General features: G+C 42.4%; 1 protein-coding gene across 19 annotated transcripts in view; it reads right to left on the bottom strand.

The window, feature by feature from the left end:
• Nucleotides 1–12,500, bottom strand: part of Arms (Ankyrin repeat-rich membrane spanning) — a 332,713-nt gene that overhangs the window by 33,021 nt on the left and 287,192 nt on the right. For 11 of the 19 annotated variants that reach the window (XM_043012551.2, XM_086550881.1, XM_043012548.2 and 8 more), the window contains exons 2-13: nt 4,100–4,318; nt 3,840–3,938; nt 3,306–3,602; nt 2,985–3,176; nt 2,676–2,837; nt 2,339–2,524; nt 2,034–2,166; nt 1,746–1,910; nt 1,399–1,606; nt 1,141–1,287; nt 875–1,023; nt 466–700 (exon numbers count right to left, since the gene is read on the bottom strand). In XM_043012551.2, the coding sequence (XP_042868485.2) occupies nt 466–700; nt 875–1,023; nt 1,141–1,287; nt 1,399–1,606; nt 1,746–1,910; nt 2,034–2,166; nt 2,339–2,524; nt 2,676–2,837; nt 2,985–3,176; nt 3,306–3,602; nt 3,840–3,938; nt 4,100–4,318 (2,192 nt within the window). Of the gene's footprint in view, nt 1–465; nt 701–874; nt 1,024–1,140; nt 1,288–1,398; nt 1,607–1,745; nt 1,911–2,033; nt 2,167–2,338; nt 2,525–2,675; nt 2,838–2,984; nt 3,177–3,305; nt 3,603–3,839; nt 3,939–4,099; nt 4,319–10,347; nt 11,381–12,500 lie in introns of those variants that run through there. The other 8 variants (XR_015192191.1, XM_086550879.1, XM_086550875.1 and 5 more) reach the window with 6 other exon arrangements.

Genomic DNA, 12,500 nt, shown 5'->3' with positions numbered 1-12,500 from the left:
TACAGAATATACATGGTGAAAGTTTCCTTGTTCATTCCGGAGTGCGATTCCTTGAAGATACACCACAGTTAAAGTTAATCTTAGTCAAGAAAGCGGTTTTCATTAATACGCCGTCGGCTCTTATGTAGATTCGATAAACTACTTTTGGGAGCATAAAAAAAGTCGCATATGAATAAATATTTACGTGTTATCTACACAAATTAGCGTTGCTGAGTACTTTTCTAGGCTGACAACGCAGAATATATGGTAAATTCCATGCCCTCTTGAGTTATCGTTGCCAATATCTACAATTCGTATTCGTAGCTTTTGTATTATCAAGAGTTACATATTTATGTTAGAAATAAGATTAATCATCAATGCAAGTGTTTGAAGTAGATATCTTCTCAGAAATGTCTTTGTGAAGCATCTTTATCATGCAAAAACACGAAACATAAATAAAAAACACGAAAACTTCAATAAACTTACGTGTCAACATAGGGGCTTTCTTCACTAGATTCTTCACTTGCATCATCATCATCATCTTCAGTCAAATCTCTTTTAGTAATACTTGATTCAGTAGTATTATGATATGTTTGTTCATGGAACCCAAACAGTCCACCAATCACAAATACCGTCACAAGGCAGAAGAGAGTTACAAAGAAGATAACGATGTACGGCATACAACATAACCGACGATATTTCCATGGTGCTGATGCACCCTCTGTAAAAAAGAAGCAACTAATTAAATATATGCATTAAATAAATAGGGTGATATATGACATAGATCAAATAGATCATGAGAGTTATCGATTTCCTTTAATATACTTTATATTTTCCTCTCTCTCTCTCTCTCTGACCAAAAATTTCCAGTAGCTTATGACAGAAGTATACTTACGAGGTTTAGGTCTAAATGCCCGGTAGAATCTGGTAGCAAACATGCCGTATTCTCTCTCCACCATGTCAAAGAGAGATCCTAACATCTGCACTACGGAGTTTTCACCTCCCGCTGTGCTACTAGGCTTGGCTCCCTCCGCAAAAATGAACCTAAGGAGAAAGAAGATAGGGAGTAATTAGGTGTTTTTGTATGTTATTTGATGTATCTCTTAAAGGTCTTTACTCTAAACTTTGAAATGAATATTGCTGAATCTCCCCGGTACTTACTTGAGAGGTCTAGCCTGCACTCCGTCCTTCCACTCTTTCCACTGTGGTCCGGGAGGCGAACAGAAGATTACCTGAAGAACTAACTTAAAGGCTGCCACTTGATGTGCTAATGCCACACTCCATCTATACCACAAATGCCAGTCATATCTGTTGACGAAAATATAATATCACATCATGCATTCCCACAAAATCAACATTCACACATAACATATATCTGTAGGTATAGTCAAAGGTGTATAAACATCCACAGTCACTCACCTTCTCGAGCCATGCCAGACAGCCACGAGGAAGAGAGTAATGACAAGGAACACGGCTCCTCCGGCGGCCAAACCTATCTCCCACGAGAAGGTGGGAACAGCGGCAATGAGACCCACCAGGAGAGCGAGATGCACCACTACCAGCACCACCAGAGGAGAGAACTGGAATAGGGGTTCTACCCACTGGCGGGCGAAACTGCACATCTCCTCTGGAAAACGATGCCGTATATTTAGTTACAAGTGAGACTTCGTAATCCGAGAGAGAAAATAAACATAGTAACAAATCACGACGGATAAACAGTAGACAAAGCAAATAAACTATCATAATTGTAATAGTTTTATACATACCTTTGAGTTTGCGAATAAGGAAAGACTTTCCAGAGCCCCACTTGGCATAAAGGCCAACGGATATAGGCATTGAGAGAGATGGCTCACTAAGAATATCTGCCATGGAGGAAGAATATAGGTCATAACCCAACATGTTCTCGTTGTCCTCGTTTGTGTTCAGACGACCTGCAAGATTTCGGTGAGTAAATAAAGAGAAAGGCCAATGTGAAATTATTGACAAAATGTAACATTTAGTAGATGTTGCAATTTTCCACGTATGGTGCAACTTCATGCAGATTAAATACTTACGGGCACCAAAGATCTGTCCGAGAATTGTCTTCTGGTTTGACAGGTCAATGTTGTATGGCGTTTCACCAGAACGATTAGGACGATACAAAAGTTGACTGTTCTTTGGGTTCCTTAATAATATTTCTACAATCCTCTGTTGACAAAAAAATAAAACATGTGGTTAATGGAAATACTTAAAACCAAAACACTTACTCTTTCTATGTTAATCAAATTACCCTAAACGTTCCTATCTTCAGCAACAAGAAAAACACAATATCAACAACATTTCTATCATCTATGGAGTGAACACACATCATGTTTTGTACCTTAGATCGACCTCTCATGGCTATATGTAGAGCAGTGTCTCCCTTCTTATCTGCCACAGAAACACGTGCCCTCTTGTCCACTAGCAGCTGCACCACTTCTGCATTCTTGGTCCTCACAGCTCTCAGGAGGGCTGTGTCTCCATCCTTGGTGGTGTGCTCTAGGTCTGGGTTGGCACTCAATAGCACCTGTGCACAAAATATCGTGTTATTTCAGTAATTACAGCCTAGGTTATTATCTTGATTTTGACTGTTTATAAAAGCTAGATCCTACTCAACGTATTTGAATTCCTTTAAACGTGAAATGGGAAGGTTTTAACGTCAAAACTAAGCGTCTTACCTTTACAACAGAAGTATGGCCCTTCTCGACAGCCCAATAAAGAGCAGTTTTCTTCTCTTTTCCTACCATGTCTACATCAGCATACTTTTTAAGCAGTGCCTCTACCACTGCTTTATGACCTCCTCTTGCTGCTTGAATAAGGTTGGAATCACAGTTTCTATCCTGTAAAATCAATATGGGTTATTTATGCGCATTGCCCTTTATTTTTACCAAATTCTATGACTAAGAGTGAAGAGACACATGAAAAAGCCATATATCACCAAAGTGAATTAAATACTCGTATAAGAAAAAGGGATCCTTTTTCCGTACCTGTACATTAACATAGGCTCCAGCGTTGAGTAAAGCTGTGGCAATTTCGGTATAACCTTCCTTGCAAGCTATAGTAAGGGCTGTGCCACCGTCCTTATCTAGGGCATTAAGGTTGGGCCGATGTTCCAGCAGAAGACTTACTAAGTCTACGTAGTTGCCCTTAGTTGCCACCAGCAATGGCGTCCAAGAGTACTGCAGAAAGTAAAATGGCCATTAATATATCTCGCAATCCTTGTCTTTCTTCCTTATTGCTTATCGTTATGCTTTACACAATCTGGTTCTTAAACCTCAAGCGAAAAGAGAATCAAATAAGCGCCTCACCATTCCGGAGGCATCCACGCTGGCTCCGTGGTTGAGAAGATCCTCGGCGATCTCATAGTAGCCCTTCCGACACGCCCAGATGAGGGGCGTCGTGCCGAACTTGTCCCCGATATTGACCTTGGCCCCATGGACTAGGAGCTCCCTGACGATGGCCGTGTGCCCCCTGCCAGATGCCCAGACGAGGGAACTCATGTGGTGCTGCCCTTGCGAGTTGGCGTCCGCCCCCCGCGCCAGGAGCAGTCGGGCCAGGTTCGTGTGGCCCTTGTAGCACGCCCACATGAGCGCCGTCCACCCGCCCTGGGGGAAGAGGCAGAGGTTGGAATTAGTGCGGTTATGGAGTCTTCAGTGCCATCCATCTCTGTTTGTATGATTTTGCCATCTTTAGATAGATATAAAATTGGAGCCCTCAGGTTCTAAATAGAAGAAAAAAACTGTAAGGCATAAAAGCCTCGTGATTGTTTCTAAGAACTCCAATACCTTACAAGATAAAGATAGAGAGAAAAGAAAAGGAATCTCTTCAAAAATAGAACTCACCATGTCCTTTGCATTAATGTTGGCTCCATTGTCGAGGAGTGTCGCCACCGTCTCCTCGTAGCCATCCTTCGCTGCCGTGATGAGGGCCGACCACTGGTCCTGGAACGAAGACCAACACGTGTTTCAGACGAATCTCAATTAAATCGAAACAGCGAGACGTGCCGAAGCAAACTGATATCGCACTGAATAAACACATTTCGTTATATAAATGAAATAAAAAAAAGAAAGACAGAGTGTATGAAATCAAGCACTGCTCTCACATTGTCCTCGGCGTTGACGTCGGCTCCATGCAACAGCAGCTCCTTGCAGAACTCGGGCTTGCCCTTGCTGGCCGCCAGGATGAGGGCCGTCGAGCCATTCTCGTCCTTGTCGTCGATGACCACGGATCGGGAGGCGAGGAAGGACTGCAGCCCCGTCAGGTTGTCCTCCGAAATGTACGATTCTAGAGACTTGAAGCTCAGCGACACCATCTGGTCCGACTGGAGGACGGGAAGAAAACAAAAGGGAAAAAGGCGTTAGTCGTTTTTCGAAAATCCGCAGTGCCACCCGCTGGAGAGCTGAACATGTCTTTGGAAATGAAATTAGAAAGAGGAAAAAGGTGATGTCAACGCATAATGTGTAGTAGTTGGAGGGTTAGAGAAAAGATGAGCCTGTGTTAGTCCTGTAAAATAAAAAAGATATATATGTCCATCGATGAAATAACAGTGGGAACACAAGGTCTACGTTAATAGGAAACTAAAATAATATACCATAAACATAGATGCATAAAAAAATGTTCAGACCCGTCGCAAAATCTTGTAAAAAAAAAAAAAAAAAAATGTTCTTGCAATGCTATTCTGTAGCTATTCTGTGTTAAAACTAACCAGCAGAATATGAAGTCAGTGACATCGTAGTAACAAGTATCCTTAATCACATTGGGCACAATCCTTGGGAAATTAAGCAAATATTCAGCTGATGAGATGAGACAATAGGCATAGATAGGCTTTGTCACTGGAAATACCCTTGAGTATGAACCACATTTCCAACGAAGTCGAGAAATAAAATAAAACGATCGCAAGGTACGATATACAAACAGGAAACACTATATAGATTATAAATAAAATCCATGTGCATATGTATATGTGCGTGATCATATTAGAGCGTGAGAGTAAATACGCGAAAAGAAAAGCTTTTCATTTCATCTCACATGAGCGTTTCAAATCGCAGACAGAAACCAAAATTCTGTAGACCGAGAAGAAAGGGGAAAGAAGAGCCAGTGAGCACTTCAGAAAGAGTGAAGATGACTCCTATCTATTTTCATTTTTCTTGGAGGGGGGAGGGGGTCGTGCACACATAGAAAGGACTTTTCTAACTCCTGATGCAAGTCCTTTGGTAGGGGGGGGGGTGAGAGGGAGGGGGGGAGGGCGTACACAGCTAGATGCTCACGGTTACAAGCGCAAGGTGACATAATTACTAACTGTTCATTTGATGCTAACATCGGATGCACATATACAGCAGACAAAAAACACAGAGCATGACTCCAGCGTAAAGTGGTTAAACAGGGATGGAATTCAATATGCCCGAGCAAGGTTTATAGCTGTCGATCGCCTACAGCTTCTCGGGATCAACGCATGCAAGGGGAATGAATATCTGTGACGCTTTTATAGCCGCCACAAAAATCGATGCGACAGAAAGCCCAAATAAAATGGAACAAAATCGACTCGTTTGATGTAGGTAAAACACACATATATAATACATAAAGGAATAACTGTGTGTGCGTGTGCGTGTGCGTGTGCGTGTGCGTGTGCGTGTGCGTGTGCGTGTTTGAGTGTGGAAAGTAGCAGCTCAAATTGAACAGAAGCTGTCGGAAAAAGTCCCCTCACTTCCAATTTGGCGAAGGGCTCTAAAAACACCAACCAGGAACCCAACCGGTGACGAGAAACATTGAGGCCATCCAGTGTACACTCCTAAAGACATAAAAGGACTCCCTTAGCCATGTTTTTAAAAGGAGTGATCATACATGTTCATACCGTATCTACTATAGCTACTATGTATAAAATGAAAAGCATATGTGTATGCATAAATGCATAAATGTAATATTGAATTTAGAACTTCCTATTGGGAAGCGGAGTATATATATATATATATATATATATATATATATATATATATATATATATATATATATATATATATATATATATATATACATACATACATATACATATACACACACACATATACACACGTGTTTGTGCGTGTAAGTGTGTGTTATATACTATATATATCATACATATTGTCATGTGAGCAATCTCTCGCCACCCACCCGGCGTCCCCGCCACCTTTCTCCGATGGAACGCTCGAGACCCTTCGTTAACTTAAAGCAGATGCAAGGCCAAAGGCAATCGTGCCTTGTATCCAAGTGAATAACGTGCGATTGAAACAAAGTGGAAAACCGTCAGCTGTCAAACTCATGCCATACTAGAAGTGACAAATTGGACACACAAATTAAAATGTGACTGTCAAACCGGGCGTAAAGCAGTATTTTCCATGTCGACATAATTTTCCCACATGGTTACAAATTTGCAGCGTGCGTGCGCGCGCGTGTGTATATGTGTGTGTGTGTGTGTGTGTGTGTGTGTGTGTGTGTGTGTGTGTGTGTGTGTGTGTGTGTGTGTGTGTGTGTGTGTGTGTGTGTGTGTGTGTGTGAGCGCCCGCACCGGTCAATACACGTACCGTAAATCACAAACCTATACAAGTGTGTCTACTTATGTGTGAGCAGTTATTTCGTATTTCTAACATTTCCTAAAGGTCCAGATACATAGGGTCGTCATGATAGTTCCCACGATGTGAGGTCCTTATCTAACTGCTCACAGCGTTGAAAAAACAAAAAGGTTTTGATGCTTCGTCCGTCCCTCCTGATACAGACCAAACCTGCACTCAGATATCTCGAAGCACCAGACAAACCAGTCTCAGAGAACAAAAAAAAAAAGGTTGACTTCAAGAAGCCTTAATAGCCGGACATTTTGCTGCGATGGAACCGAACTAAACCCTACCACTGTTCTTTTTTTGACATCAACAAGGCCGAAAGGGGTGCTACTGGTATATCATGGCATCCCACTAAAACGACATAAAGAATCGCTGTTTCTAATGCATTACTGCTTGACCTTTCTTCTGAGATATATTCCAATAACTATTGTCATTCGGGCTTCTGAAATACTAACCAAACACGTGGCTTCAATGATGTTAGCTTCATATGTGGTCTCGAAAATACCATCATAATATGTGGTTTCCAAATTGTCAGCTTGATATGTGGTTTCTCATATTTTCCTAATATGTGATGTGCGTCCATACATATCAGGCTACCATGTTTCCCAAAATAGTAGCCTAATATGTGGTTCCTAAAAGTCTACCCCAATGTGTGATTCCTAAGATATCAGCTTATTACAGACCGATACGATACGTCTATGAGCAGGAATATTCAGCAACAGGACATGGAATTTTTTATTTATATATCCATTTAACATAACAGCAGAGCCTACTTACGAAAATAAAGCGGCTGATGAATAAGTCAATGTATCTTGGTACACGAAAGCAGGTATGCTCTCTCGTAGTTCAAGGGGGCATATTCACTTTTTTGTTCATCAACGTACATGCATATGATTATAAAGGGGAGAAAATGAAGCTAAAAGACTTTTAATATTAATTATACCTTCAACAGATGTTCATTCACTTCCAACTATAGACAAAATCATAATGGCAATGATAGTCATGTGTTTACCTTGCAAACGTGACCTCAACTTGTTCCGTCACATTTAATGGAACAGTCCACTGCTAATGTTTTGGGTATTATTGCAAGGGTGCATAAGAATAATAGGATAGTGAAAGAATACCAGTCAATATTCCGACCTACATGAGAAGTGTCCGGTCAGGCATGGAACTATGAATCTCCATTCTAAGATAGGCTTAGAACAAATTCCACAACGAAAAGGCTAAAAATATGTTCTCATTGAGATTACTTTTTCAATGATAGTAGTATTGCCGGTTTATGAGGTAATCGGATGCATGAAAGACATGACTAAGTTATCTCCCTCTCCATCGAGTGTTATCGACCGATTTTATCTATATAGTGGGTACTTTCATACTTCATTTGGATGATGCTGGTGCGGGTACGTGACTCAGCTTTCTGGGTGTGTTATTACTTCATTAGCGATGCACCGAGAGAGGATCGCATGATTAACAGCATCAGGAGCCGCGGGTTATTATGTATCACTAAGTTATGCTAGTGGCTCTCAGCAACGAACACGCCCTTGACAGACCTCGTTTCCCTAAACACTTTCCATTTGGCCACAGCGAAGCGCTTTTCCTACTGTTGGGTGGGCTTTTAGCAATGCGTTAATTAGGGAGTATATCAGGATTATGCTTGCATGTGGAAGCCAGTAGGCATGGCTTCATCTTCCATTCCCGAGGCACTCAACACTTCATTACTAAATACTACGTTCTCTTACTTAGTGAGGTCTGTTGTGTTTACCTCTTGAGATGTGAATGAATAAGATATATCTTCCTCACCACCAAGTATAATGTTCTTTTATGGTATGTTTATAAAAAAAAAAAAAAAAAAAAAAAAAAAAAACCCTGCTGACGGCAGGAGGTGACACTCGAATATTAAAATAAATATTTCTCCTTCCCTTGACACGAGGGACAAGGGAGTAAAAGTGTGTTACTTATGTCTACCCGACGGCGACCCGCCTCGTACGTATGCCACGTGCTGTCACCATCGCAGTCATCCGATATTTGTCTCTTTACGAACACCTGAGAATGATTTCGACACTTCTCATTATCTAAAAGTTATGATTACGCTTCAGAAACAGCAGTTGAGACAGTGAAAAATGACATCTCGATAGGAACGTAATTATGATAACAAAGTCCGATTTATCGGTATCAGTACAAATAAATATATGAATTAATTTTCAAAAAATGATGGTGAACCTCACTGACATACAGACTTGAAATAAATCTGTATGTCGAACTGACAAAGTTACCACAAAATATTCAAGACCCCCCCTCCCTCTATCCCCTTCCCTCCCGGCCATCAAAAACAGCCTCATGATTGCTGGATGAGAAGCCCTGAAGTTTCAGCGTTGAAGTTCTTTCTGGAGAATAATTGCGGATAATGCCATTGTCAGGATTTTTATGCACGTCAGAATTTTCTCAAAACTTTAAGAACATGATAACCATTTTTCAAGGCTGAATATTAGCAGAATTTTCTGTTTAAGTTTTAAACACACACACGTGAGGGTTCTTATATATATATATATATATATATATATATATATATATATATATATATATATATATTATGTGTGTGTGTGTGTATGTATGTATGTATGTATGTATGTATGTATGAATGTGTGTGTGTATGTATGTATGTATGTATGTGTGTGTGTGTTTGTGTGTGTGTGTTTCTAATACAAACTACATTATTACAACGTTCTGTTCAAATAAGCACTCGAGTACTCACATAAAATTGCATATCTATCTTTATGGAGCTAGCATTCGCTGTTAAAGGGCCGTTAGTTGACCAGTAACTCGACCCTAATTTAGTTCAACCATTGAACTAATCACGGCTTCAATTCATTTTATTGTTCATTTATCAAATTATCTATTTCCGCCTTGCGCGAGAGAACTGTGCACTCCTCGAGGAAGGTGTCACCAACCACTCGACTGCTGATCGGCCTTGAGGAAACATTTAATTAAAAATCACTACAAATGCACTGGAGGTAATCACGTCTTTTACTTCCATCTAAAATCCTACACTTCTTGCATGGCATGGACGCTATTAGGGGGATAAACCAAGTAAAATGAATGAATAAATAAATAAATAAATAATTACTAATAATGATGTCCATAGTCAAATGGAAGGGGGGAGGGGGGGGCTCTTCTGCTTATTCATTGCTAAAGTGGGGAGGGGTGGGAGGGGGGGGGTGAAGTATTGGGGAAAAAAGGATTTTGATATATATATTTTTTTTGTCTCTACGTAGCAGATTCTAAGAGCAAAAAAGTCGTTCAGAATATTCTGGTTGAGGAGAGATGAAAATACCTTAGCCCCAGAGCGAAGAAAAAGAGGCAGTTCATATCATTAAAGCTCACACACAACTACTGCTAATTTGGGTGCAAGCCAATACTACAACATAGTTCATTTATATTTACAACGAGTGAATCATTAATGTTTTAGATCTATATTCTAGGTGGAGAGGAACTCGTGGGGCACATGCCATCGAAGTCCAAGTTAAAGGGAAAACCACAAAGAAAACGAAATTCACTACCTATAAAGAAAACGTATACTATTTATGGGTAAACTCATCTATACTAACGATAAATTTTGATATTGTTTTTATCTACCGTGCATAGTTCATAAAGGGGTCTTGTATAAATTCAAACATCTATAATGTCTATAAGAAAGCTGATCAGCTGTGGTGCATGTTAGTGAGCCAACAGCGGCGGCCGGAACGGGGCAGCAGCAGCCTACCCGGGCGTGAGCACCGATGCTGAAGGAGAAACGGCGTGCGGCAAGGGATGGCGTGACGCTCAGCAGTGAGACAAGAGACGGACGCCTCCCCGTGCTGGGTGACACGGAGAGCGTGGACAGCAGGGAAGCACGTCGTTGGTGCTGTTCGGGTGCAGGGGTGAGCAGAGAGGGTCGGTGTGTCACCCTGCGCGTTAGTCCTCCCACACATCCTACGCTCTTACTCGCTTCCTCGTCATCGCCATCGTCGTCGCCAGTTTCCGTGTCGAGCGGATCCGAGGAGTCAGTGGGATCCGTCGAAGGCGCGGGAGGGATGAAGGAGCTGTCGCAGTTGTTAGGGGGTGTCGTCAGGGAGTCATGTTGTAAATGGGTGGCTGTGGCTGTCACCGACGCAGGTTCGGACACAGGACAGGGTTCGGGGAAGGGCCTGCAGGATATGGTAGGGGAGGCGGCAGGGGAAGCGGCCGGGGTGGTCTCGGGAGTGTTCTGGCAGAGGTAGATCATGGGTGCAACGGAGGAGGATATGGGCACAAGCAGGGGCGTGGCGGGGGGAGAGTACGAGGACGTCGTGGAAGAGACAGAAACATCTGACAGAGACTGAGAGGTGCCCGCTGAGATTGTCACAGTGCAGGACAGGCTGGTGGAACACGTCACAGGCGACGACAGGCAGTAAGTGGTGTTGGTGCATGTCGATGGCGATGGCAAAGAGCTAGTGACAGCTGTTTGTAAAGAGCTGGTGATGGGAGCCGTGTTAATGTGCATCTGAGGCAGGCTGGTAGTAGAGAGGGAGGCTTCAGTGAGAGGTGGTGTGACGGTGAGGGTGGGGGTGGTCGGCCGAGGTGGCAAAAGGTCTGGTGTGATGGTGGACAGAGACAGGGGCGTGCTGAGAAGGGGTGTGGACGCCTCATCGTCGCAGGGATGGAGGCGCTCTGCCATTGCGGGACTCAACAACAAATTACAGTACGAGGATGGTGGTGCTGGCAAGCTTACGGAGTCAAAGGGACTTCGACACACCGTGGCAGAACGCTCGATGAGGCAACACTACACGTGTCTCGAAAGAGAGTGGGAGTCATAATGTAGACGGAAGACCTCGCAGTGATGCCCATGTGGCTCTCACCGTCGCGAGGTTGAAGGGGAAGTCCGAGGAGATGAAGGTGTGGTGCTATATGTGAGCTGAGAGGAACTGTGGAAATTTCCTCTGGTGAGAACACAGTGGTGCGGGAGACCGACCACGGTATCACAGGCTGAGAATGGATTGTGCAAAGTGGAATGATTGGTAAAAAAACAGGTGTTGTCTAGGGAAGGGGGTCGAGGAGGCCTGAAAATATGGAATGGGAGACAAAAATGGCTGTCAGTAGCAGTTCATCTGGGGAGAATGGGGTGATTATAGTTATAAAAACGCTATACCAAATAATTATTATGTTTTACTATGTCATCTAAATCGCTATGTTAAAACCTTTTTTGTGGTATTTTTGGACTTTATGATTTGGAAAAAAGGATATAATCCATTCTGACCAATAGTGGAGACACTGGTGGCGACACAGAAGACAGGGACAGTTACCAACACGCCTCAAGCACCAACAAACACATGGGCGGACACACACTTGCGATGAGATATGGTGTCTACAGTGAACACAAAGCACGGGACGTCACACCAAGAACAGCTATGCGCTTTGGCAAACAAACACACTGCGCCACGCACCATATGTTTGCTGGCTGATTACCAGGTTAATCATGCAATCATTCCATCAATCTCAATTCAAGCTGACACGTAAACCTGAATTAAGGGGGCACGTCTCGCATCCTATAACCCCTGGAATCCTACGCAGGACCTTCTACTTCATACCCAAAGCCTCTTCGTGACAGGACGCAGTACAACCACGACGGAACGGATGCCCTCTATGCCCCTCCCTTAATGCCATTATTATTATCATCATTATTTCTATGATTACCATTATCATTATTTTCTCTTTTTTCGTAGCAACACTTTTTGCGGTACTGATCTTTATCAGTATGAGATATGTATACTATCAAAAGTTTAAAACTGTTAAAACTGAACGATCTATGAAATTCCTGTCCATGTGTGCCTATATATTTATTTTCTTCCGAATTCAATCTGCATGACTGGACATCGAAAAGACGAAAATCGACCCATT

This window comes from Penaeus japonicus, unplaced genomic scaffold (assembly GCF_977035675.1).
Source record: "Penaeus japonicus unplaced genomic scaffold, GWHDUDI00000001_assembly GWHDUDI00000024, whole genome shotgun sequence".
Classification (NCBI taxonomy): domain Eukaryota; kingdom Metazoa; phylum Arthropoda; class Malacostraca; order Decapoda; family Penaeidae; genus Penaeus; species Penaeus japonicus.
Note: the sequence above shows the minus strand (reverse complement) of the source record. Positions and strands in the feature narration are given on the sequence as shown.